The 25,091-nt window shown below is 42.8% G+C and overlaps 1 protein-coding gene across 1 annotated transcript; it reads right to left on the reverse strand.

The window, feature by feature from the left end:
• Positions 1 to 525: 525 nt before the first annotated feature.
• Positions 526 to 25,051, reverse strand: LOC124119507. The gene is made up of 18 exons (XM_046482036.2): positions 24,120 to 25,051; positions 14,634 to 14,736; positions 13,802 to 13,950; positions 13,078 to 13,208; positions 12,429 to 12,564; positions 12,167 to 12,235; positions 11,646 to 11,758; positions 11,265 to 11,346; positions 10,924 to 11,091; positions 8,895 to 8,981; positions 7,877 to 7,971; positions 4,366 to 4,473; positions 3,673 to 3,733; positions 3,246 to 3,353; positions 2,844 to 2,908; positions 2,502 to 2,573; positions 2,183 to 2,352; positions 526 to 1,283 (listed from the first exon to the last, which is right to left on the reverse strand). Exons 2-18 carry the CDS (start codon positions 14,683 to 14,685, stop codon positions 1,069 to 1,071), a joined length of 1,881 nt encoding a protein of 626 aa, XP_046337992.2. The 5' UTR covers positions 14,686 to 14,736; positions 24,120 to 25,051; the 3' UTR covers positions 526 to 1,068.
• Positions 25,052 to 25,091: the final 40 nt, after the last annotated feature.

The raw sequence follows: 25,091 nt of genomic DNA on the forward strand, positions 1-25,091 counted from the left end.
ACGTGCCAGGTTACAGAGCCGTGAGTTCTTCACATGTCAGGTTACAGTGACGTGAGTGCTTCACGTGCCAGGTTACACCGCTGTGGGTTCTTCACTTGTCAGGTTACAGAGCCGTGAGTGCTTCACGAGTCAGGTTACAGAACCATGAGTGCTTCACATATCCGGTTACAGAACCATGAGTGCTTCACGTGTCAGGTTACAGAGCCATGAGTGCTTCACGAGTCAGGTTACACAGCCGTGAATGCTTCACGTGTCAGGTTACAGTGTCGTGAGTGCTTCGCGTGTCAGGTTACAGAGCCATGAGTGCTTCACGTGTCAGGTTACACAGCCGTGAATGCTTCACGTGTCAGGTTACAGTGTCGTGAGTGCTTCACATGTCAGATTACAGTGTCGTGAGTCATTAAGGTAAACATGTGAACAGCTACAGTGACATCCACTGAACTTCACTTGTCAGTACATTTATTATTGCAAAGTACTTCGCTAATGTCTGATGCTCAACGTGTGAATAGGTTGACGTGACACATGTTTGACAAGAGATATCTATAATTTTATTTATTTAAAAATACAAATAATTTCGGGCTACTACCTGTACAATCAGGATTTAACTAAACAGTGCCGCCGTACTGTATCCGGACTTGGCCTTGTGGGTTCAGTACAGGTTCCACGGCGGCCATATTGACAATCGGATTCTAACCTCTTCAACATATTGGATGTCACAACTGATGGGGAGATGCAAGCCCTATGTCAGCTGTATCAGCGCAAGGGGTTTCCAAGAAGATGTTAACGACGCACGATGCACGAATGACGAGGGGCAAACAGGCCAAGATATAACAACATTTGACCTTTGATCAGGTGGGCTAAAAATAATTATGATAGCACCCAAAATCACAGATGCAACTGTCCAATTGTGAAATAATCAAATTATCATGAAGTCTGAGGACATGTTCTTCATATTAAATTTAAACATTTATCGGAGACATACATGTTAAAAAGTAAAAAGTATATCTGTACTATAAGGAATATGACTGCTTTTATTACGTAATAATAGAAGATGGAACTGAGCTGTATCTAAATGTACAAGTAGACAGACAGGTAAAATGATACAAGACTTAACATGTACATTGGTACATCGAATGCCGCTCCACACGTCGGAGTGTCCGGTCTGGGAGTGGTCACGGGGTATGTGTCCAGCCAATCAGTGACGAGATCCTCCAACACGTTCAGTGGCACAGTTCCGCTCTCGAGCACCACAGAGTGAAACTCACGGATGTCAAACTTGTCGCCTGGAATTACAGTATTTAGCATAAAATTGACAAAAATTGACAGGTTATAGTGACATACATATGATTGTCGTCCAAGGAAGAGCAGAGCTGCTGATACAGCATGTTGAGTACAGGGTAGGACCGGTTCACTGCTAGCTAACACGTAGCCAGCTGGTATATCGCCACTACAGAAGACTGAGGAGGTCACAGTCACAGCTTCATCACGACACCTAATCAAAGTGTCATCTCAATCCACCAGTTTCACAAAGCTCCAGACAGACACATGGTTATGATGCTGACAACCAAAAGTGCCATGGATGTGTTTGAGGGATGGAACTCACGACCAACTAAGATATACCTCTCTACCCAGAGGTACATCGTTGTTGACTATTGACTCATTGAAAACCCATGTCTTCATAAACTATCATAATGATTGCTCACTCAAGCTTGACAACTTGGGTGTTGTTTTTGATGTTTACAAATAGAATTTCAACATGTGTTAACAATAACAAATGTTATATTTGGGATAACACTTTCTTGGTAGTGTGGGTTCGAAACCCGGACGGGACTCAGCCCCAAAAGGTACGAGAATCTGTACTTTATTAAGAAAGTTTTATCGCAAATATAACATTTGTTACTTTGACCACTTTGTGTTCATAGCTTTTAGCCATGGGAGCCGAGGAAATTTACACTTGTCAGAGGGGTACACGAAGTACACGATTTTGTTGAAGCCTCGGAGGCTGAGGGGGTTAGATCGCTGACTTTGTGTGCTCGCGATTAGGTGCCTCACTCTGGCAGTGTAGGTTCAGCCAAAATGTACGAGAATCTGTACTTTACTAAGAAAGCGTTCTAAATGGCTTGTGTGTCCATGTGTTAACTGCTTCAGTCATCAGCTACATGTGTAGAGTGTCGGTTCTCACCGAGCTGCTGCTCCGCTTTTCGTCGCAGCTCCAGAATCTTGATCTCCCCGATCTTGTAGGCCAGAGCTTGACCAGGCCACGTGATGTAGCGGTCAATCTCTACTGCGATGTTGTCGTAGGACTCCGCTGTGTACTTGAGCATGTAGTCAATAGCCTCATCACGTGTCCAGCTGATAATTATAAAATGGGTTGCGTAAAAAATATGTACAAGTGGAAGAAATGAAGCGAGTTATATATTCTATAATACCAGTGTAAGTATTGCTTGCCATCGTTGGGTAATTTCACGTGATTGATGTGATGGTGTGAATGCTGTACGTACTTGAAGGCATGGATGCCCGTGTCCACCACAAGTCGACACGCCCGGAATATCTCAGAACTGTAGCGCCCCATGCTGACACCAATGTAAAAGGAGAAGCAGCATAAGACGGGAGAGTAACGTCATAGCGATATCGATGCTAATTGTAATTAGTCACGTTCAAGATTAAGGCAGAGAAAGTTCTAACTTGTTTCAGATACATTAGGTTGGATTATTGCACAAGCTAGATTTTACCCTATCATGAAGATTCTCACACTGACAAGCATCCTTATGCATGAATGTACTTATGGCTCTAGTATTCCTCGACCGATTATAGAACACAATATGCATGGTTATACAACTTACAGTTCATAGTCATCTCTATACAGCCCCATCTCCTCGCCCAGGAACTCGGAGTACAGCGCCCAGCCCTGGAGTGGATAGAACGACATTAACTTTGTAATGGTCTGTTGTATGCGAGAATGCATCTCATCATCCTTGGTGAGTTGGTGTCAAAGAGACCTCGGATCAGTGTGTGCACTAAGTACCTGTGAAGAGGGCATGTTAACAGGGCGCCCTACGCTGCCGGTGGATTATGTTACACCCGATCGTTTCACGCATTTTGATCCAAATAAGATATCTATATGGCAAATTTTAACAATTACCAATTTGGAAATTGAAAACTGTATTCTCACATTGTAATATTGGCACATGAGTCAACAGAAAACGACTGATGCAAGCACATATGAAGGGAGAGCACAGCTTTACCTCGACAAAGGACGTGTATCCGGGGAAGCCGAAGGGGACACTGTACAAAGCAGACGACACCATCTTCTGCCGGAAGTCGGGGGTGTCGGATGTAATGGAGTAGCTGAGCTGAAAGGTGCATGTCAGGTGGTATGAGAGACGGATTGCAGCAACCGTCGGTGTTGAAAGACGTTGTAATGCGAACAGAACATGCTCTGATCCTATAGCGTTACCGCGTTATCTCAGTGACGTCACTATGCGTCAGTGTATGAGGAAAGGCTGTAACGAAAGGCCCAAGACATGTGAAACCCACGAGTAGGCTGTAAAAGCAAGGATCCTTATCAGGGCGAATCAGATAATCCTGTTACGGTAAAGGGACGCAACCCTTAACAGCAAATTTCAGCACCTTCGACGACTGGGTTATCCGTGTAACATCTTGGTGACTCACCTGCAGGTGATGTCCGGGGTTGGCCTCGTGGATGGACAACGCCATCATGGTCAGGTTGGGGCTGCAAGAGGAAGCGGGGTCACATCATGGACATAGGGACATCACATTTAGGGGATTTGCTATTGCGAGTATTGTGAAAGACGTGTATAAATTAAATGTAATAATGTGCTAACTATATATTATTAAAGGCTCAATCAACGTACAGTGAACAAGTATTGGCGCATTTCACAGCAGATAAACACTTACACTTATACTTATACACTTACATAACATACACACACACACTACACTACAAACATATCCTCCTCACACACTCACAAACACTACACAACACACATATCCTCCTCACACACACACACTACACAACACACAAATCCTCCTCACACACTCACACACACACACCATAAACACACACATACACAACACACCTCACACACATAAACCATACACACAGCCACACACACTCACACACACACACAGCCACACACACACACACACACACACACACACACACACACACACACACACACACACACACACACACACAAAACACACAAAACACACAAAAAACACACACAAAAAACACACACACACACACACACACACACACAACCATGCACACCATACACTCACACATACCACCTTCACATGTACATTCCTATCTATATGCACGAGGCACATGACAAAACTCACGATTCATGGGGCCGGAACACATTTGCCCAAAACACGCCTGGCCTGGAGCCGTCAGCAGAGCCTGTGGAGTAGGCGCCACCTGGGCCGTCGTTAGGCATCTCTCGCACCCTGTTGTGATGCAAACAAAAATGATATACTTTGTGCAGCAAAAACATACCTGTCTAGGGTAAACTTATTAAACGTTCATTTCGAGCATAATGCTCCAGACCTTATTATTTTATGTTTCTATTCTATAAGTGACTGCATGTTGCAGGATTCTCTGGAGGTGTGTCCCGCCCGACACTAAAGTTTCCATGTGCTTCTCTAGACGTGTGTCCGACACTAAAGTTTCCATGTGCTTCTCTAGAGGTGTGTCCCGACACTAGAGTTTCCATGTGTTTCTCTAGAGGTGTGTCCCGACACTAGAGTTTCCATGTGTTTCTCTAGAGGTGTATCCCGACACTACAGTCCCCATGTGCTTCTCTAGACGTGTGTCCCGACACTACAGTCCCCATGTGCTTCTCTAGACGTGTGTCCCGACACTACAGTCCCCATGTGCTTCTCTAGACGTGTGTCCCGACACTACAGTCCCCATGTGCTTCTCTAGACGTGTATCCCGACACTACAGTTTCCATGTGTTTCTCTAGACGTGTGTCCCGACACTACAGTTTCCATGTGCTTCTCTAGAGGTGTGTCCCGACACTAGAGTTTCCATGCCATGTGGTTCTCTAGACGTGTGTCCCGACACTACAGTCTCCATGTGCGTCTCTAGAGGTGTATCCCGACACTACAGTTTCCATGTGCTTCTCTAGAGGTGTGTCCCGACACTAGAGTCTCCATGTGCTTCTCTAGAGGTGTGTCCCGACACTACAGTTTCCATGTGCTTTTCTAGAGGTGTGTCCCAACACTAGAGTTTCCATGTGCTTCTCTAGACGTGTCCCGACACTAGAGACGCCATATGATTTTTCTAGATGTGTGCCCCGACACTACAATTTCCATGTGCTTCTCTAGACGTGTATCCCGACACTAGAGTTTCCATGTGCTTCTCTAGACGTGTATCCCGACACTACAGTCTCCATGTGCTTCTCTAGAGGTGTGTCCCGATACTACAGTCTCCATGTGCTTCTCTAGAGGTGTGTCCCGACACTAGAGTTTCCATGTGTTTCTCTAGAGGTGTGTCCCGACACTACAGTTTCCATGTGCGTCTCTAGAGGTGTGTCCCGACACTACAGTTTCCATGTGGTTCTCTAGAGGTGTGTCCCGACACTACAGTTTCCATGTGTTTCTCTAGAGGTGTATCCCGACACTACAGTTTCCATGAGCTTCTCTAGACAAGTGTCCCGACACTAGAGTTTCCATGTGTTTCTCTAGAGGTGTATCCCGACACTACAGTTTCCATGTGTTTCTCTAGATGTGTGTCCCGACACTACAGTCCCAATGTGGTTCTCTAGACGTGTGTCCCGACACTAGAGTGTCCATGTGTTTCTCTAGAGGTGTATCCCGACACTAGAGTGTCCATGTGCGTCTCTAGAGGTGTGTCCCGACACTAGAGTTTTCATGTGTTTCTCTAGAGGTGTATCCCGACACTACAGTTTCCATGTGCGTCTCTAGACGTGTGTCCCGACACTAGAGTTTTCATGTGTTTCTCTAGAGGTGTATCCCGACACTACAGTTTCCATGTGCTTCTCTAGAGGTGTATCCCGACACTACAGTCCCAATGTGGTTCTCTAGACAAGTGTCCCGACACTAGAGTTTCCATGTGTTTCTCTAGAGGTGTGTCCCGACACTAGAGTGTCCATGTGTTTTTCTAGAGGTGTGTCCCGACACTACAGTCCCCATGTGCTTCTCTACACGTGTGTCCCGACACTACAGTCCCCATGTGCTTCTCTAGATGTGTGTCCCGACACTAGAGTGTCCATGTGTTTCTCTAGAGGTGTGTCCCGACACTAGAGCGTCCATGTGCGTCTCTAGACGTGTGTCCCGACACTAGAGTCTCCATGTGTTTCTCTAGAGGTGTGTTCCGACACTAGAGTGTCCATGTGCGTCTCTAGACGTGTGTCCCGACACTAGAGTCTCCATGTGTTTCTCTAGAGGTGTGTTCCGACACTAGAGTGTCCATGTGCGTCTCTAGACGTGTGTCCCGACACTAGAGTTTCCATGAGCTTCTCTAGAGGTGTGTCCCGACACTACAGTTTCCATGTGTTTCTCTAGAGGTGTGTCCCGACACTACAGTTTCCATGTGTTTCTCTAGAGGTGTGTCCCGACACTAGAGTCTCCATGTGTTTCTCTAGAGGTGTGTCCCGACACTAGAGTGTCCATGTGCGTCTCTAGAGGTGTATCCCGACACTACAGTCTCCATGTGCTTCTCTAGACGTGTGTCCCGACACTAGAGTGTCCATGTGCGTCTCTAGAGGTGTGTCCCGACACTACAGTTTCCATGTGGTTCTCTAGACGTGTGTCCCGACACTAGAGTGTCCATGTGCGTCTCTAGAGGTGTGTCCCGACACTACAGTTTCCATGTGTTTCTCTAGAGGTGTGTCCCGACACTAGAGCGTCCATGTGCGTCTCTAGACGTGTGTCCCGACACTAGAGTCTCCATGTGTTTCTCTAGAGGTGTGTCCCGACACTAGAGTGTCCATGTGCTTCTCTAGACATGTGTCCCGACACTACAGTTTCCATGTGCTTCTCTAGACGTGTGTCCCGACACTACAGTTTACACGTGCGTCTCTAGAGGTGTGTCCCGACACTAGAGTGTCCATGTGCGTCTCTAGAGGTGTATCCCGACACTACAGTCTCCATGTGCTTCTCTAGACGTGTGTCCCGACACTAGAGTGTCCATGTGCGTCTCTAGAGGTGTATCCCGACACTACAGACTCCATGTGCTTCTCTAGACGTGTGTCCCGACACTAGAGTGTCCATGTGCGTCTCTAGAGGTGTGTCCCGACACTACAGTTTCCATGTGGTTCTCTAGACGTGTGTCCCGACACTAGAGTGTCCATGTGCGTCTCTAGAGGTGTGTCCCGACACTACAGTTTCCATGTGTTTCTCTAGAGGTGTGTCCCGACACTAGAGCGTCCATGTGCGTCTCTAGACGTGTGTCCCGACACTAGAGTCTCCATGTGTTTCTCTAGAGGTGTGTCCCGACACTAGAGTGTCCATGTGCTTCTCTAGACATGTGTCCCGACACTACAGTTTCCATGTGCTTCTCTAGACGTGTGTCCCGACACTACAGTTTCCACGTGCGTCTCTAGAGGTGTGTCCCGACACTAGAGTTTCCATGTTTCAGTGTTCAGTTTAGTTTCATGACCTTATGGGACATGCCTTAGCGATAATGCCTTGTTAGAAACCTAACTATTACAACGGGATCGCCATCTATTCAATTAAAAGAAACTACAAAAGTCTTCCTGTGTAGTTCGACAACTACTGCAACTATCTCCTGTTACATTGGCTTTACCATTACGTAATTACAGGTGTGCTTTTATATTGGACCAGACAATCCAGTGATCGATATTGTGAGCAAAGATCTACGTACTCTAGAGGAAGACCGGGCAAGTTGACGAAGAAGCGTTCCAGTGTTGGTTCTATGACATCAAATATCTGATGACGGAATTCCGCTAAGATGTCCTCCTGTAACAGGTAATGTTATATGGAAATATGCGGAGCTGGGTGATCTGTCATGTTCGTAATATGGTCATTGATATTCAGCAAGCTTGATTAGCCTGACACTCACGCCATGTCCATAGTCAAGACATTTGAACTTGTATATATGATATTACTATTTTTCAAAACATCGTCTGTGTATTATTTGACAGCACACGATGGGAGATTATCCAGGTACGAACCACAGGTATAGTAGGTATAGCCCTTCGCGAATCTGGTTCACCTAATGTATACAAGTAAATCTACGGAAGCTATTGTAACCAGAAACTGGTGATAATACTTATTGAGACAGTTTCTTTGTCTAAACACGTATCTAGCCATTTCATTGTGATTGTAGCACCTCAGAAGTATTCCGACGTGATACGGCTGAATGTCATCGTTTTGAAATGGAAGACACACGTGGATACTTGTAGAATATCTGTTCAGCGAGACAAGATCCTTTATTCTAAAGTAAAGGAATGTGGGTTCTGTTGTCAATCCCTTGACCAATAGACCAAAAAGAACATAATGATTATATACAATCCCCATTCACTACCCGGGATACGCAATGAGTGTTTGCGATGTGTTTGCATGTTTGTGACCCCCTTCGTGGCAAAATGATGTTCAAAGTAGGTTAAAGTGAATTATAGACACTTGTGGCGACATGTCAATATCCGAAAGAATTGTAAATTTAGAGAAATAATCAGTATATGACATCTGGGGTATGTTGGGGTTAGATAAGAATTATTGTCCGGATAACCTCACGAACCTGCAACTGTAAACATATAAGCGTACACTTTCAACTCCACCGAACAATTCCCATTGCCACCAGGAGACCCTTGATTCTACAAAATTGTAAGTACTTCGGGTCGTTTGTGAATGTGATATAATTACACAGAAACTACACGTACCGCAGTATTGAAGAAAAAATCCGTGTTATTCATGATGGTCTGAAAGTACTCGCTGACACTCCCATTGAACTCTTGCTTCGTCATGATCTGCTCAGACAACAACATGCGTGTAAAGTAAATGCAGACCAGTTGATTGCTGGACAAAACACACACAACGTACACAACATATACAACATACACAACATAAACAACATACAAAACACACAAAACGTACACAACGTACACAACGTACACAACACACAAAACATACACAACATACACAACACACACAACACACAACGCACAAAACATACACAACATACGAAACACACACAACAGATAAAACATACACAACATACAAAACATACACAACACACAAAACATACACAACGTTAACATACACAACATACGAAACACACACAACATACACAACATACAAAACACACACAACACAAACAACGCACAAAACATACGTAACATACGAAGCACACAAAACACACACAACATACACAACATACATAACATACACAACACACAACATACACAACATACGCAACGTACATAACATACACCCCATACACAACATACACAACACACAACATACACAGCATCCAAACGTACACAACACACAAAACACACACAGCATACACAACATACAAAAATCACACAACTTACACAAAATACACAACACACAAAACATACACAACATACACAACGTACACAACACACAAAACATACACAACATACACACCGTACATAATAACACAACACACAAAGCACAGGCAACATACACAACACACAACATACACAGCATACACAACTTACATAACATATACAACACACGAAGCAAACACAACATTCACAACACACAACATACACACCATACACAACGTACACAACATACACAACACACAAAGCACACATACACGGCAATACAGATTAACTGATTGCTGGGACGGCACACACACACACACAACATTCACGGCAATACAGACTGATTGCTGGGACAGTACACACACACACACACACACACACACACACACACACACAACATTCACGGCAATACAGGCTAGCTGATTGCTGGGACAGTACACACACAACATTCACGCCAATACAGATTAACTGATTGCTGGGACAGTACACACACACAACATTCACGCCAATACAGATTAACTGATTGCTGGGACAGTACACACACACAACATTCACGCCAATACAGATTAACTGATTGCTAGGACAGTACACACACACAACATTCACGGCAATACAGACTAACTGATTGCTGGGACAGTACACACACACACACACACACACACAACATTCACGGCAATACAGACTAACTGATTGCTGGGACAGTACACACACACACACACACACAACATTCACGGCAATACAGACTAACTGATTGCTGGGACAGTACACACACAACATTCACGCCAATACAGATTAACTGATTGCTGGGACAGTACACACACACAACATTCACGCCAATACAGATTAACTGATTGCTAGGACAGTACACACACACAACATTCACGGCAATACAGACTAACTGATTGCTGGGACAGTACACACACACACACACACACACACAACATTCACGGCAATACAGACTAACTGATTGCTGGGACAGTACACACACACACACACACACACACACACACACACACACACACACACACACACACACACACACACACACACACACAACATTCACGGCAATACAGACTAACTGATTGCTGGAATAGTACACACACACACACACACACAACATTCACGGCAATACAGACTAACTGATTGCTGGGAGAGTACACACCTGTAGTAAACAGTCTTTTGGTAATACTTCTAAAAGAGTATAGGCAATCTAACACTTTACTCTTCGAACATTCAACAGTTGGACGTTAGATATTGTTAACATTATTAGCAGATTTGTTTCCACTAATTAAGATACGTTTCCTTGAATGTTTATTATATCACGATCACAAAGCGTGTCGAATTAATGAACATCCTCTGTCAAAGTGAATCAGGACTTGATCCAGGGATACCTCACCTTCTGCATGTTGTCGACGATCCTGTCCACCTCCAGGAGGCCGATGTCGTGGACTTCTTGAGCCGTCATGTTGACGGAGAGATACCACCTGATGCAAGCCTCATAGTACTCTTGTCCTCCGTCCAGAGAGCTGATGCCGATGGAGGGGCGAGTGTTAGGCATATAGTCCTGAGTTAAAAAATAACATACAAAGGTTGGTATATGTGTCACATGTACCCAGGATGTCGTTCTCGCCATATGTATATATGTTCTCCAAACACATTTTTCATGCTGTATTATGGATATGAATATATGTATGTGATCTTTATAACCAGTGATCGCCAACAGTCTCTGTAACTCACTTCTTCAATGAACAACCAGAGGTCTGCCAGTGACTTTAATAGGCCAATAACAGCGTCCTGTCCACGGGCTCGTAGATCATTTCTGAAACGAAGAACACTAATGGTTACCGTAGTGACTGGTGTGTGCCAAGTCAGATGGCATGCTGTCATGAGATATCACGCAGCACTGGAATACATATGCTTCCTTCTTACCGACAGTTCATACATGTGTATACAGACTTTGTGTATGTGGACTTTCGTGTGAGACCTCATGTAAATGTGTTTCCACTTATCTGGTTGCAAGATGTCCAGGACATGTGACTCAATGTACAACATGCATTTCATCTCATTTATAACCTAGAAACTCAAGTTGAAATGTCAATGAACAGATACTATATTTACTTCTTCTCCACTGATATGTCTGTGTTATTCTCCAGGGTGTCTCGGAATGGCCAGAAGAAGTCCGATTCATTGGCCGCCACCTGTAACTTGGCGAACTGACCCTCAACCCGACTCTGTAATGTAGGACACCGGTATGAGAGGTGACGGCTGTTTGTAATATATATGTACAGTAAACTATTGTTATACGAACTCAAATGGACCATTAATTTTAGTTCGTTATAACCGTAGTTATAAGCTTATATATAGCATCTAATCCGCAATCGTCGGGACCCAAAAATATGTTCGTTATATCCATCAGTTTCGTATAAGAGTGTTCGTAATAAACGTATTTTACTGTAGTGTCCCTTGTGAATGAGGAAGGATGGAAGTACACATTATTACGTCACTTATAGTGTCCTGCTGTCTACTCATCAGAATGTTTGCGGATGTTATCAGTGCCACTGATCAAGCGTCTGGTTATATTTAGAAACAATGCAATACAACAATCACAAGTTTTGATAGAAAAAGCAATTCTACTCCACCATTGAATGCGAGTGATACGTCCTGTTCAATCGAACCGCCTCCCTCATTCGTTCTTTAAACTCTTCATACTGGAAGATAATACAGAGCAAGTTAACACCTATATAGACAGCGTCAATAACATTCATATGCTGTGTGTTATTGTGGTGTTGGAATGCGCTATGTGTATGTAAGTGTATGTTAAGTAAATATATGTTTATGCATTATGGATATGCACGTGGATACTTGTAATTATCAAGAACCCTTATGCATGTTGACATCTACCTGGTTAGGGAACTTCTGGAGTCTGACAATATAGTTTTCAAAGTCGCCGAAAGTGAAGAAAGGGATGGACTGGACCATTGACTCTATGTACGACTGTGGACCTTCCAGAAAAGTGACAGGATTCAGGCTCTGAAAACTGCAAGCGTTGTATATACATGTCAAGCTACACCTAGATTTCATTTAGATCACACAATTTGACATCGAATCCACCTAAAAGACATTAAATTAAAACAATGACGACTCTTGACTGAGACATGTGTCGTCCTATGGGAAGGTCTAATGACTGTGTAAATGAACGCAATATAGTATACGAAAATTGAAACTGAAGAACATTAATTACGAACATGTGAGTTTGACACAAGCACTGCCAGGGGTCGGGCTGGACAATCAGAATTATAACTTTAACAACGTTGTATCGACTGTTCTTGTTCTGCTAGTTGTGTTCGTAGGCTAACTCAGTATTCAAAGTCGGTCATAGTAACCTAGATATTAAATCAATGTACGTCATTTCATTATCGGTTCCCGCCCGCCAGAAAGTATACCAGCAGTGAACAACTTGCCGATTGCTGACAGTACATGAGTTATAGCATTCACCCTGGACACATGGCGACACAGTCACTATTCCCCAAACTATCTTTCATCGCCTTACTGTCTCCACTCCCAACCCCGGATGTAGGTGGTCAGCATGTCGTCCAAGATCTTGTAGTTGACCAGGTCAGACTTGCTCAGGTCCTCCTGTGTGATGTTCACCAGGCGGGTGTGGAAGGACACGATCTCATCCTGTGAAGAGACAGTAACATCAGCATTGTCAGTATACTGTCAGTCAAGCTGTACATATGGCAAGGATGGAAGTCTGTGAAGACAGAGTAACACCAGCATTGTCAGTATACTGTCAGTCAAGCTGTACATATGGCAAGGATGGAAGTCTGTGTAGATAGAGTAACACCAGCATTGTCAGTATACTGTCAGTCAAGCTGTACATATGGCAAGGATGGAAGTCTGTGAAGATAGAGTAACACCAGCATTGTCAGTATACTGTCGGTCAAGCTGTACATATGGCAAGCATGGAAATCTGCATACCTGTCGGAACAAACTGGCCTTACTCTAAAGATGTCCAAAACTGATGATATTCCCCATCGTTATGTTGTATCTATATGTATCTAATACTATCACAGTCCAAGAGAGTAGCGCTATTCAATTCCTACAGGGGGTATTCCCGTACAATTACTGACACGCTGTGCTGATGACTACCTGTATGTGACATGCATGTAACATGTCACAATTCCTGTCAATTATTGAAGAGTTTAGTTAAATTTCAGTTCTATCTATTTTCCTTGATGGTTATATAACGTTAGTAATTATTTCTGGCCTACCTTTCTTATGTCGAACATAGACATATTGTAGGACCGTATCTTGTCGTTATATTTGTGTATATCACGGTATGTGGCACTCATTGGGCTGTCCGACATCTGCCAGGCGAAGAAGTCGGTGTGGAGCTTTGCGAGATCCCGTGATGCATTGCCTGTGACAGAAACAAAACTGTTCTGTTTTTGTTTGTGTATGATTAATGTCGCCCCCAGCAATATTCAAGCTATATGACGGCGGTCTGTAAATAATCGAGTCTGAACCAGAAAATCCATGATTGGTATCATGTGCATCGATCCACGCAATTGGGATACGATGACATTCATCAACCATGTTAGCGAGCCTGACCACCAGATCCGTTAATCGCCATACATGAGTTGCTGAAGAACTATTCTAACCCGGATCTTCACGGGTCTATTCTAACCCGGATCTTCACGGGTTAGAAAAACAATACTGACTTTGACTTGTCCAGGTAGGGGTTTGACAAATATGTTTGCCGTAATGTTCCCTAAAATATACGAATCACACTGAATTCTGTGGACAACTGGCATTATCGATCAAGTCTTACAACATTATCTTTTCTTTAAAACCATACTTGAGCTTACATATATTTGAATATTGATCATTTGTACATATATTTGTGCCGTTTATACAGTATTGTGTGCAAGGAGTAATAAGAAAGTGGAGACGACAGATTCAGTGTTGAATATTTTAGAAATGTTCCTTTATGTTTATAACACACGGCGAAAAAATGACAGAAAGAAGTGTCTGACTATGGAGTGTAAGAGAATCAAAAGCACACTTTGTGTATATGCATATATATGTATATGAGTGACTCACCACAGCAGGCGGTGACAAGGGCACACAGACACAACACGACGCTGCTGTTCATGCTGGAAATACGGGTTCAGTAGCACGTGAGACGGGAGGACGTGCACGCAACCTATACAGCAAGCAGAAGAAGTTACCTTTTGAAGTAAATTAAGGGTCGTCATGAATAAAGTTGCATTTTGCTGCTTCATATTTCTTACCTTCTGGAATTACGGACGATGTTGATACATGGATATATCTGAATGACAACGATGTTGATTCCTGTGTATATCTGACTGACAACGATGTTGGTACATGTGTATATCTGACTGACAACGATGTTGATACATATGTATATCTGACTGACAACGATGTTGATATATGGGTATATCTGACCGACAACGGTGTTGATACATGGGTATATCTGACTGACAACGATGTTGATTCCTGTGTATATCTGACTGACAACGATGTTGGTACATGTGTATATCTGACCGACAACGATGTTGATATATGGATATATCTGACTGACAACCATGTTGATATATGGGTATATCTGACTGACAACGATGTTGATACATGTGTATACCTGACCGACAACGATGTTGATACATGGATATATGTGACTCACAACGATGTTGATACATGGATATATGTGACTGACAACGATGTTGATACATGTGTATATCTAACTGACAACGATGTTGATACATGTGTATATCTGACTGACAACGATGTTGATACATGGGTATATCTGACTGACACCGATGTTGATACATGGGTATATCTGACTGACAACGATGTTGATACATGGGTATATCTGACTGACAACGATGTTGAAACATGGGTATATCTGACTGACAACGATGTTGATACATGTGTATATCTAACTGACAACGATGTTGATACATGTGTATATCTGACTGACAACGATGTTGATACATGGGTATATCTGACTGACACCGATGTTGATACATGGGTATATCTGACTGACAACGATGTTGATACATGGGTATATCTGACTGACAACGATGTTGAAACATGGGTATATCTGACTGACAACGATGTTGATACATGTGTATATCTAACTGACAACGATGTTGATACATGTGTATATCTAACTGACAACCATGTCGATATATGGGTTTATCATATAATGGGCAGGTTTCTCGGCAGGATAAAGCCAACGGATAAAAACGATATCCGTTGGGGTCATATGCGGATAGAGATGCAAATATCAAAGGTCAAGTAGGACTACTTTCACTGTTTATAAACAAGCATGGCGTCGCCCTCGTCATTCGGCGATCGAGTCAGAATTAACCATCGTGAATCTGGATAAACTACAGGGATAATTGCTATCATTATCAAACGAACAGTCTAATATACTGAAAATCAGTGTCTAACTGTGATGTAGCTAAGGCATTTTATAAGTTTTGGCAACTTTCGAGATATAAATTTCGAAACAATTTTGCGAGGGCACGAGGCCTAGCCAAGCGGGATCAGTAGCCATATCTGTGCTTGTAGACCTCTGTGGCTTGAAACCTTCTCCACAAATCAAAATGGTTGGATTCGGCCGAAATATGTTTGAACTGTTACCTTGTTTCGTTCTGTCGCTGTGTGTACATCTGACTACACTTCTTAACGTTATGAAAGGACAGACCGACTGTCAACAACGTCTGACCGTGGCCGTGACGTCTCATAGACTAGAGTTAGAGTAGCTTCCCTTTGACAAAGGGCAGTTACTCTAGCGGACAGACCGATGGATTGCCGCGAAAGGCAATTAAAAACAACTGTTGTTTTGCCTATAAGTTGCTTCGCCACTGTATAAGAAACACATTTCAGTTGGAACTATATGGGCTACTGTCACTGTCCGACTGACTAATCACTTACCCTGTGACGTAATAAATATTAATGCGCGCATTCCAGGAAAACTCGCAATGTTTCGGTAATGTTTGTGAGAGAGGGAAAGCGATTTTAAAGCACAAAATTAAAGAATGACATTATATGATAAAGAGGTTATCACGCTTGTGTGTTTGGGGATGGTAAATATCCTGTATTAGGAATAAACACTATGTATTTAGCTCGCCAAGGCTCGCTAAATACAATGTTTATTCCTAATGCAGGATATTTACCATCCCCAAACACACTCGCGTGATAACCTCTATATATCTGACTGACAACGATGTTAATATATGGGTTCATCATATAATGGGTAGGTTTCTCGGCAGGATAAAGCCAACGGATAAAAACGATATCCGTTGGGGTCATATGCGGACAGAGATGCAAATATCAAAGGTCAAGTAGGGACTACTTTCAGTGTTTATAAACAAACATGGCGTCGCACTTGTCATTCGGCGATCGAGTCAGAATTAACCATCGTGAATCTGGATAAACTACAGGGATAATTGATACAATTATCAAAAAAACAAGTCTTATATACTGAAAGTCAGTGTCGAACTGCGACGTAACTAAGGCATTTTATCAATTTTGGCAACTTTGGAGATACAAATATCGAAACAATTTTGCGAGGGCACTTGGCCTAGCCAAGCGGGATCAGTAGCCATATCTGTGCTTGTAGACCTCTGTGGCTTGAAACCTTTTCCACAAATAAAAATAGTTGGGTTTAGGCGAAATATGTATGAATTGTTACCTTGTTTCGTTTTAGCGCTGTGTGTACATCTGACTACACTTCTTAACGTTATGACAGAACAGGCCGACTGTCAACAACGTCTGAACGTGGCCGTGATGTCTCATAGACTAGGGTTAGAGTAGCTTCCCTTTGACAAAGGACAATTACTCTAGCGGACAGACCGATGGATTTTCGCGAAAGGCAAGTCAAAACAATTGTTGTTTTGCGTATATGTTGCTTCGCCACTGTATAAGAAACAGATTTCAGTTTCAACTATATTGGCCACTGTCACTGTCCGATTGACACATCACCTACCCTGTGACGTAATAAATATTAATGCGCGCATTCAAGGACAACTCGCAATGTTTAGGTAATGTTTGTGAGTGAGGGGAAGCGATTTTCAAGCACAGAATTGAAGAATGACATTATATGACAAAGAGGTTATCACGCTTGTGTGTTTGGGGATGGTAAATATCCTGTATTAGGAATATTGCCAAGGCTCGCTAAATACAATGTTTATTCCTAATGCAGGATATTTACCATCCCAAAACACACTCGCGTGATAACCTCTATAATCTGACTGACAACGATGTTGATTCCTGTGTATATCTGACTGACAACGATGTTGTTACATGTGTATATCTAACTGACAACGATGTTGATACATGTGTATATCTAACTGACAACCATGTCGATATATGGGTATATCTGACAGACAACGATGTTGATACATGGGTATATCTGACTGACAACGATGTTGATACATGGGTATATCTGACTGACAACGATGTTGATACATGGGTATATCTGACTGACAACGATGTTGATACATGTGTATATCTGACTGACAACGATGTTGATACATGGGTTTATCTGACTGACAACGATGTTGATACATTGGTATATCTGACTGACAACGATGTTGATACATGGGTATATCTGACTGACAACGATGTTGATACATGGGTATATCTGACTGACAACGATGTTGATACATGGGTATATCTGACTGACAACGATGTTGATACATGGGTATATCTGACTGACAACGATCCTCAAGCTACGTAATGTTGTATACCGTTGTTCTTCTGTCAAACTATGTCATCCGCTATCTTGTTTTAATTTCCCAGGCAATATTTTATTGCATACAGTTTTATTTCTCTGGGGTATGTTATATGATACACTGTTGTACTTCTCCCAGGCTATGCTGTGTCGGTCACTATAAAAGGAATCAACAATGGGTTTTTTCCCTTCCCTTATCAATGAGGTTTTTTGTGTGTGTATTAGTGTGACCGTTTCTACATTATGACAATCACATTTCGTCCAATGAAACATCGGGACCACCAATAAGTCAGGCTGTTAATACAGAATTAGTGTTTCAAAGAAGGGAAATCCATGTGTCAGACGGTCCACTCGGATGATCATAAAAATCAGTTTGACCTCATTCATAAAACTTTAAGCTTAAGGTAAGGCCCGACTCTGTAAACATTGTTCTACCGTATATCATTATAGAGTGGACAATGTGGTGGTTGTAAACGAGGCTCCCCACACGTGACTCTGTAGACATTGTTCTACCATATATCATTACAGAGTGGACAATGTGGGGGTTGTAAACGAGGCTCCCAACACGTGACTCTGTAGACATTGTTCTACCATATATCATTACAGAGTGGACAATGTGGGGGTTGTAAACGAGGCTCCCAACACGTGACGAACATGTGCAAAATGTTAACAGAGGACGCACTCTAAGTGCTTTTGAACATAAATCCTACTTTTAGAAAGCTCATATATTCACGACTATGATAGGCAAGTTAATGCGCAGATTCCCAGAGGCCTGCCGCTTATTTTAGTGTCACAAGTTGTTGTATTGTTGCAGTCGGGACCACGCCATCCGAATGTGACGAGGACCTAAATGAGAATATGTTTCATGTTGTAGGAAGGGTGTCTGATATGTTCTGAGTCGCATCACACATTTAAGGGATTTTATTCCTGTTTAGGAGAAATCCTTCTTTTGGATGTCCAAGGTTCCATAGCTGATATAACATCATGACGTCATTGTTTTAGTCGAAATGGGTTCCGACTAGAGCTTTCTTCATGTTTGGAAACAGATCAAAGTCTGACGGAGCCAGATCGAAGAATACGGTTGGCGCTGAAGGAGTTCAAAGCCACACACGTGGATTGTGGTTAATAGAAATGACTGATTTGTGCATTGTCGCATTGTCCTGATGGAAGACAACACCTTTTCTCATCTTCCCACGTCTCTTACTCTTAATTTCGTCCCATAATTGCCTAAAATATGCAGCATAATGTACTCCGTTTATTGCCTGGCCTTTTGCAGCATAGTCCACCATGATGACAACCTCGTCATTCCAAACCACGGAGGCGATAACCTTTCAAACTGATGGGGCAGTCGTTGTCTTCTTTTGTGATGGTGACGTCTGTAGCTTCCACTGTTTTGATTGTTGTTTGGACTCAGGCTAGAAGCTAAGAACCTAGGTTTCATCCATACTAAAACAATCGTTGCAAGAGCCTTTCTTGATCAGTTTTAAACAGAGCGAGGCGTGTTTCTGGATCAGCTGCAACCAGAACGAGTCTTGTTTTTCATGGTGTGTTTTTGATTAGATGTCAGAATCTTTGGATCCCAACGAGCTGACACCTTCTTCATTTCCAAAGTGTCTTTGAAAGTTGAATGTAATCTCTCGTAGGCAATGCTTACTGAACAAGCACTATGACGATCAGGCATTCGCTGGCCCATCATGCTCTCTGGTGTTGCTGACGTGACAGGCCTTCCGGGACTAGGGGTCGTCTTCATAGCATTCCCGGCCAGCTTACACACTGCTGCCCACGATGGCTGGGACCTAGCATCTTTCCCCCGTAATATCAGATACCAGGCAACCAATGTCGTTACATTGGGATGTAATAAAGGCATCAAGCAATGCCGTCACATTGGGATGTAATGTCGTCAAGAAATAACGTTACATTGGAATGTAATGTCGTCAAGAAATGCCGTCATATTGGGATGTAATGTCGTCAAGAAATGCCGTCATATTGGGATGTAATGTCGTCAAGAAATAACGTTACATTGGAATGTAATGTCGTCAAGAAATGCCGTCACATTGGGATGTAATGTCGTCAAGAAATAACGTTACATTGGAATGTAATGTCGTCAAGAAATGCCGTCACACTGGGATGTAATGTCGTCAAGAAATGCCGCCACATTGGGATGAAATGTCGTCAAGAAATGCCGTCTCATTGGGTGTAATGTCGTCAAGAAAAAACGTCACATTGGAATGTAATGTCGTCAAGAAATGCCGCCACATTAGGATGTAATGTCGTCAGGAAATACCGCCACATTGGGATGTAATGCGGTCAAGAAATACCGCCATATTAGGATGTAATGTCGTCAAGAAATACCGCCACATTGGTATTCAATGTCGTCAAGAAATGCCGCCACATTGGGATGCAATGTCGTCAAGAAATGCCGCCACATTGGGATGTAATGTCGTCAAGAAATGCCGCCACACTCTGATGTAATGTCGTCAAGAAATGCCGCCATATTGGGATGTAATGTCGTCAAGAAATGCCGCCATATTGGGATGTAATGTCGTCAAGAAATGCCGCCACATTGGGATGTAACGCCGTCAAGAAATGCCGTCACATTGGGATGTAAAGTCAAGAAATGCCGTCACATTGGGATGTAATGTCGTCAAGAAATACCGTCACATTGGGATTTAATGTCGTCAGGAAATGCCGTCACATTGTAATGTAATGTTGTCAGGAAACGCCGTCACATTGTGATGTAATGTCGTCAAGAAATGCCGTCACATTGGGATGTAATGTCGTCAAGAAATGCCGACACATTGGGATGTAATGTCGTCAAGAAATGCCGTCACATTCGGTTAATAACGTCAAGAAATTCCGTCACATTCGGGTTAATGCCGTCAAGAAATGCCGTCACATTGGGATGTAATGTCGTCAGGAAATGCCGCCATATTGGGATGTTATGTCGTCAAGAAATGCCGCCACATTGGGATGTAATGAGTCAAGAAATGCCGTCACATTGGGGTGTAATGTCGCCAAGAAATGTCGTCACATTGGGATGTAATGTCGTCAAGAAATGCCGTCACATTGGGATGTAATGTAGTCAAGAAATGCCGTCACATTAGGATGTAATGTGGTCAAGAAATGCCGTCACATTTGTATGTAATGCCGTCAAGAAATGCCGCCACATTGGGATGTAATGTCGTCAAGAAATGCCGTCACATTGGGATGTAATGTCGTCAAGAAATGCCGTCATATTGGAATGTAATGTCGTCAAGAAAAGCCGTCACATTGGGATGTAATGTTGTCAAGAAATGCCGTCATATTGGGATGTAATGCCGTCAAGAAATGCCGTCATATTGGGATGTAATGTCGTCAAGAAATGACTTCACATTGGGATGTAATGTCGTCAAGAAATGACGTCACATTGGGATGTAATGCCGTCAAGAAATGCCGTCATATTAGGATGTAATGTCATCAAGAAATGCCGTCACATTGAGATGTAATACCGTCAAGAAATGCCGCCACATTGGGATGTAATGTCGTCAAGAAATGCCGTCACATTAGGATTTAATGTCGTCAGGAAATGCCGTCACATTGTGATGTAATGTTGTCAAGAAATGCCGTCATATTAGGATGTAATGTCGTCAAGAAATGCCGCTACATTAGGATGTAATGTCGTCAAGAAATGTCGTCACATTAGAATTTAATGTCGTCAGGAAATGCCGTCACATTTGTATGTAATGCCGTCAAGAAATGCCGTCACATTAGGATGTAATGTGGTCAAGAAATGCCGTCACATTTGTATGTAATGCCGTCAAGAAATGCCGCCACATTGGGATGTAATGTCGTCAAGAAATGCCGTCACATTGGGATGTAATGTCGTCAAGAAATGCCGTCTCATTGGAATGTAATGTCGTCAAGAAAAGCCGTCACATTGGGATGTAATGTTGTCAAGAAATGCCGTCATATTGGGATGTAATGCCGTCAAGAAATGCCGTCACATTGGGATGTAATGTCGTCAAGAAATGAGTTCACATTGGGATGTAATGTCGTCAAGAAATGACGTCACATTGGGATGTAATGCCGTCAAGAAATGCCGTCATATTAGGATGTAATGTCATCAAGAAATGCCGTCACATTGTGATGTAATACCGTCAAGAAATGCCGCCACATTGGGATGTAATGTCGTCAAGAAATGCCGTCACATTAGGATTTAATGTCGTCAGGAAATGCCGTCACATTGTGATGTAATGTTGTCAAGAAATGCCGTCATATTAGGATGTAATGTCGTCAAGAAATGCCGCCACATTAGGATGTAATGTCGTCAAGAAATGTCGTCACATTAGAATTTAATGTCGTCAGGAAATGCCGTCACATTGGGATGTAATATCGTCAAGAAATGCCGTCACATTGGGATGTAATGTCGTCAAGAAATACCGTCACATTGGGATATAATGCCGTCAAAAAATGCCGTCATATTGGGATGTAATGTCGTCAAGTAATGCCGTCACATTGGGATGTAATGTCGTCAAGAAATGCCGCCACATTTGGATGTAACGCCGTCAAGAAATGCCGTCACATTGGGATGTAAAGTCAAGAAATGCCGTCACATTGGGATGTAATGTTGTCAAGAAATGCCGCCACATTGGGATGTAATACAGTCAAGAAATGCCGTCACATTGGGATGTAAAGTCAAGAAATGCCGTCACATTGGGATGTAATGTTGTCAAGAAATGCCGCCACATTGGGATGTAATGCAGTCAAGAAATGCCGCCACATTGAGATGTAATGAAGTCATCAAGCGATGGAGGGCGTCATTGCTCTTCCATAGACTTCAGACTGAGATTATGTTACCCCACATTCTTTCCACTGAAATCTAGTTTTTATTCATTAAACAGGTATGTTGTGAACAGGTTATTCATATTGTATTGCCACATTGCTGTACATTATTTCATATACTAAACATGACAATTTGATTGGCAGTATGAATATCATCTATTCCCTGTCAATCCTGACTTCCCAACCATGTTACACAAGTTGACGTACACGCCAGTTTAGCCAATAACACCAGATTCAGATAGACATAGCTATATAGACGGACCAACACACACACACACACATGGACACACACAGAGTTACACAGAGTTACACAGAGTTACACATTCCCACGAGCGGTTCAAGAGAACTGGAACACAAATATACTGATCACATGTATCATTTCATAAAATGCTTCATAATTGACAATAACTCAATATGTTTCATTTTACTATACATTTTATTGAATACATTAAGAAAAGGCAAGGAAAATAACTGCTCTATTCAATTGCTCCGATCAATGAATATAAGTGTGAACATTACAGTTACGATGAAAATATTAGTTCTGTAGCATATGGCCTACTTTCTTTGCTATCGTGGAGAGTTCATCTTTAGCAAAGAGAAAGTCAACATGAAAAGTTTGTAACAATTCAGCGCATATCTTACACATATTGACAAGACCAATACGTGCATCAACCATTTCATTGTAGTGCGGCACCCAGATCCACGAGAACAGGAAACGTACGCCCGCAGTGTCGGGTGGGACAGATGCAATCAGGTTGTGGCTATATAATCTTCGTGAAACGAACCCAGCATAACAAAATACGAACCCAGCAATAGTGACCAGTAATAGATTAAAACATCAATAAGGCAAGACCATTTTCAAAGAGTGATTTTGAGATCAAGTTAACTTAACATAATCAAAACAAGAATCAACAGTTTTGACTATGTATTGTCCGTATCGTGCTCTTGGCATACCTACATTGTTCAATCTGCAAGTATTCTCCTGCAAGTGAATGTAACCCTACCTGCTGCCTCTACGTCCGGGGGATAATGTGTGTCACTGTCGTCGCCCAATAGCTTGCGCCGCCTTTTTGCACCGCCTTTTATGATCTATTGTTATTAGAAGTGGGATCAAAGTCGGATTGATTTCACATGCTTGAGTCGTGGCTTCCCCAGCACTGTGAGACTACATCCGGCAACTACGTTTCACCTGGACCTGTGTCTCATTGGGTGTTATGACATGGCTATGGAGTCCGGGATGTAACATGATGAAGTCAGAGGGTTATATGTGCGATCACACCTGTTAGGCCACGACAAGGTCATGGCTAGGTCACGTACAGGAGGGAGTCAGTGATGAAACTGCCGCAGGTAATGGGTGATGTAGATGTCTCTATGTATATTTAGACGTGGCGTTACCATGTCCTGGTTGTAGCGAGAAGCTGTTTCAAGGTTAAACATTCACACACAGCTTGAAAGATAGAAAGAAATAACTTTCTGATATTCTTCGAACTGATCAAAAAGACAGCACAGGATGCAGTATTGAGAACCATGTAGCATTACGCCATTCACGACATCACAGAATAATAACGATACATTCCATGCGACTTTTTAATGTTACATCATATATCCTATTCCTATATCCTATATATTATTCAGCGCCCGGCCGGGTCATCCCAAAAGACGTTAAAAGATGGTACTTGTTGTTACCAAGCCTGGCGCTCGGCTTTAATGGGCTAAAACAAGGACTGGTCGGCTCGGAGTCAGTATACTGTGTCTGAGTGGGGTATTCATAAATTATTTAGACAACCGAGTATTTAATTGGCAATTTTCTGTATATATCTGGTAAGGAAGGTTTTAGTAGGAGCGTTTTATACGTGGTGATTGTGCGGGAGAGACGATGAATCAAGGTGCACACCGACTTGTTAAAGTGTAAGGGAGGATAATGTCCCCCAACAATAGCACCTCGCCCCCCCCCCCCACCCCCCCCCCCCCCCCCC

Source organism: Haliotis rufescens, unplaced genomic scaffold, assembly GCF_023055435.1.
Source record: "Haliotis rufescens isolate VD_foot unplaced genomic scaffold, xgHalRufe1.0.p SCAF_9, whole genome shotgun sequence".
Classification (NCBI taxonomy): domain Eukaryota; kingdom Metazoa; phylum Mollusca; class Gastropoda; order Lepetellida; family Haliotidae; genus Haliotis; species Haliotis rufescens.

Excerpts from the sequence above, each read along its gene's own strand:
- LOC124119507 (XM_046482036.2), bottom strand. The coding sequence starts at position 14,685 with ATGAACAGCAGCGTCGTGTTGTGTCTGTGTGCCCTTGTCACCGCCTGC. Across the intron at positions 13,951-14,633 it reads CCTTGTCACCGCCTGCTGTG|GCAATGCATCACGGGATCTC; the intron begins GTGAGTCACTCA and ends TTTCTGTCACAG. Across the intron at positions 11,759-12,166 it reads CGTATCACTCGCATTCAATG|AGTCGGGTTGAGGGTCAGTT; the intron begins GTGGAGTAGAAT and ends CCTACATTACAG.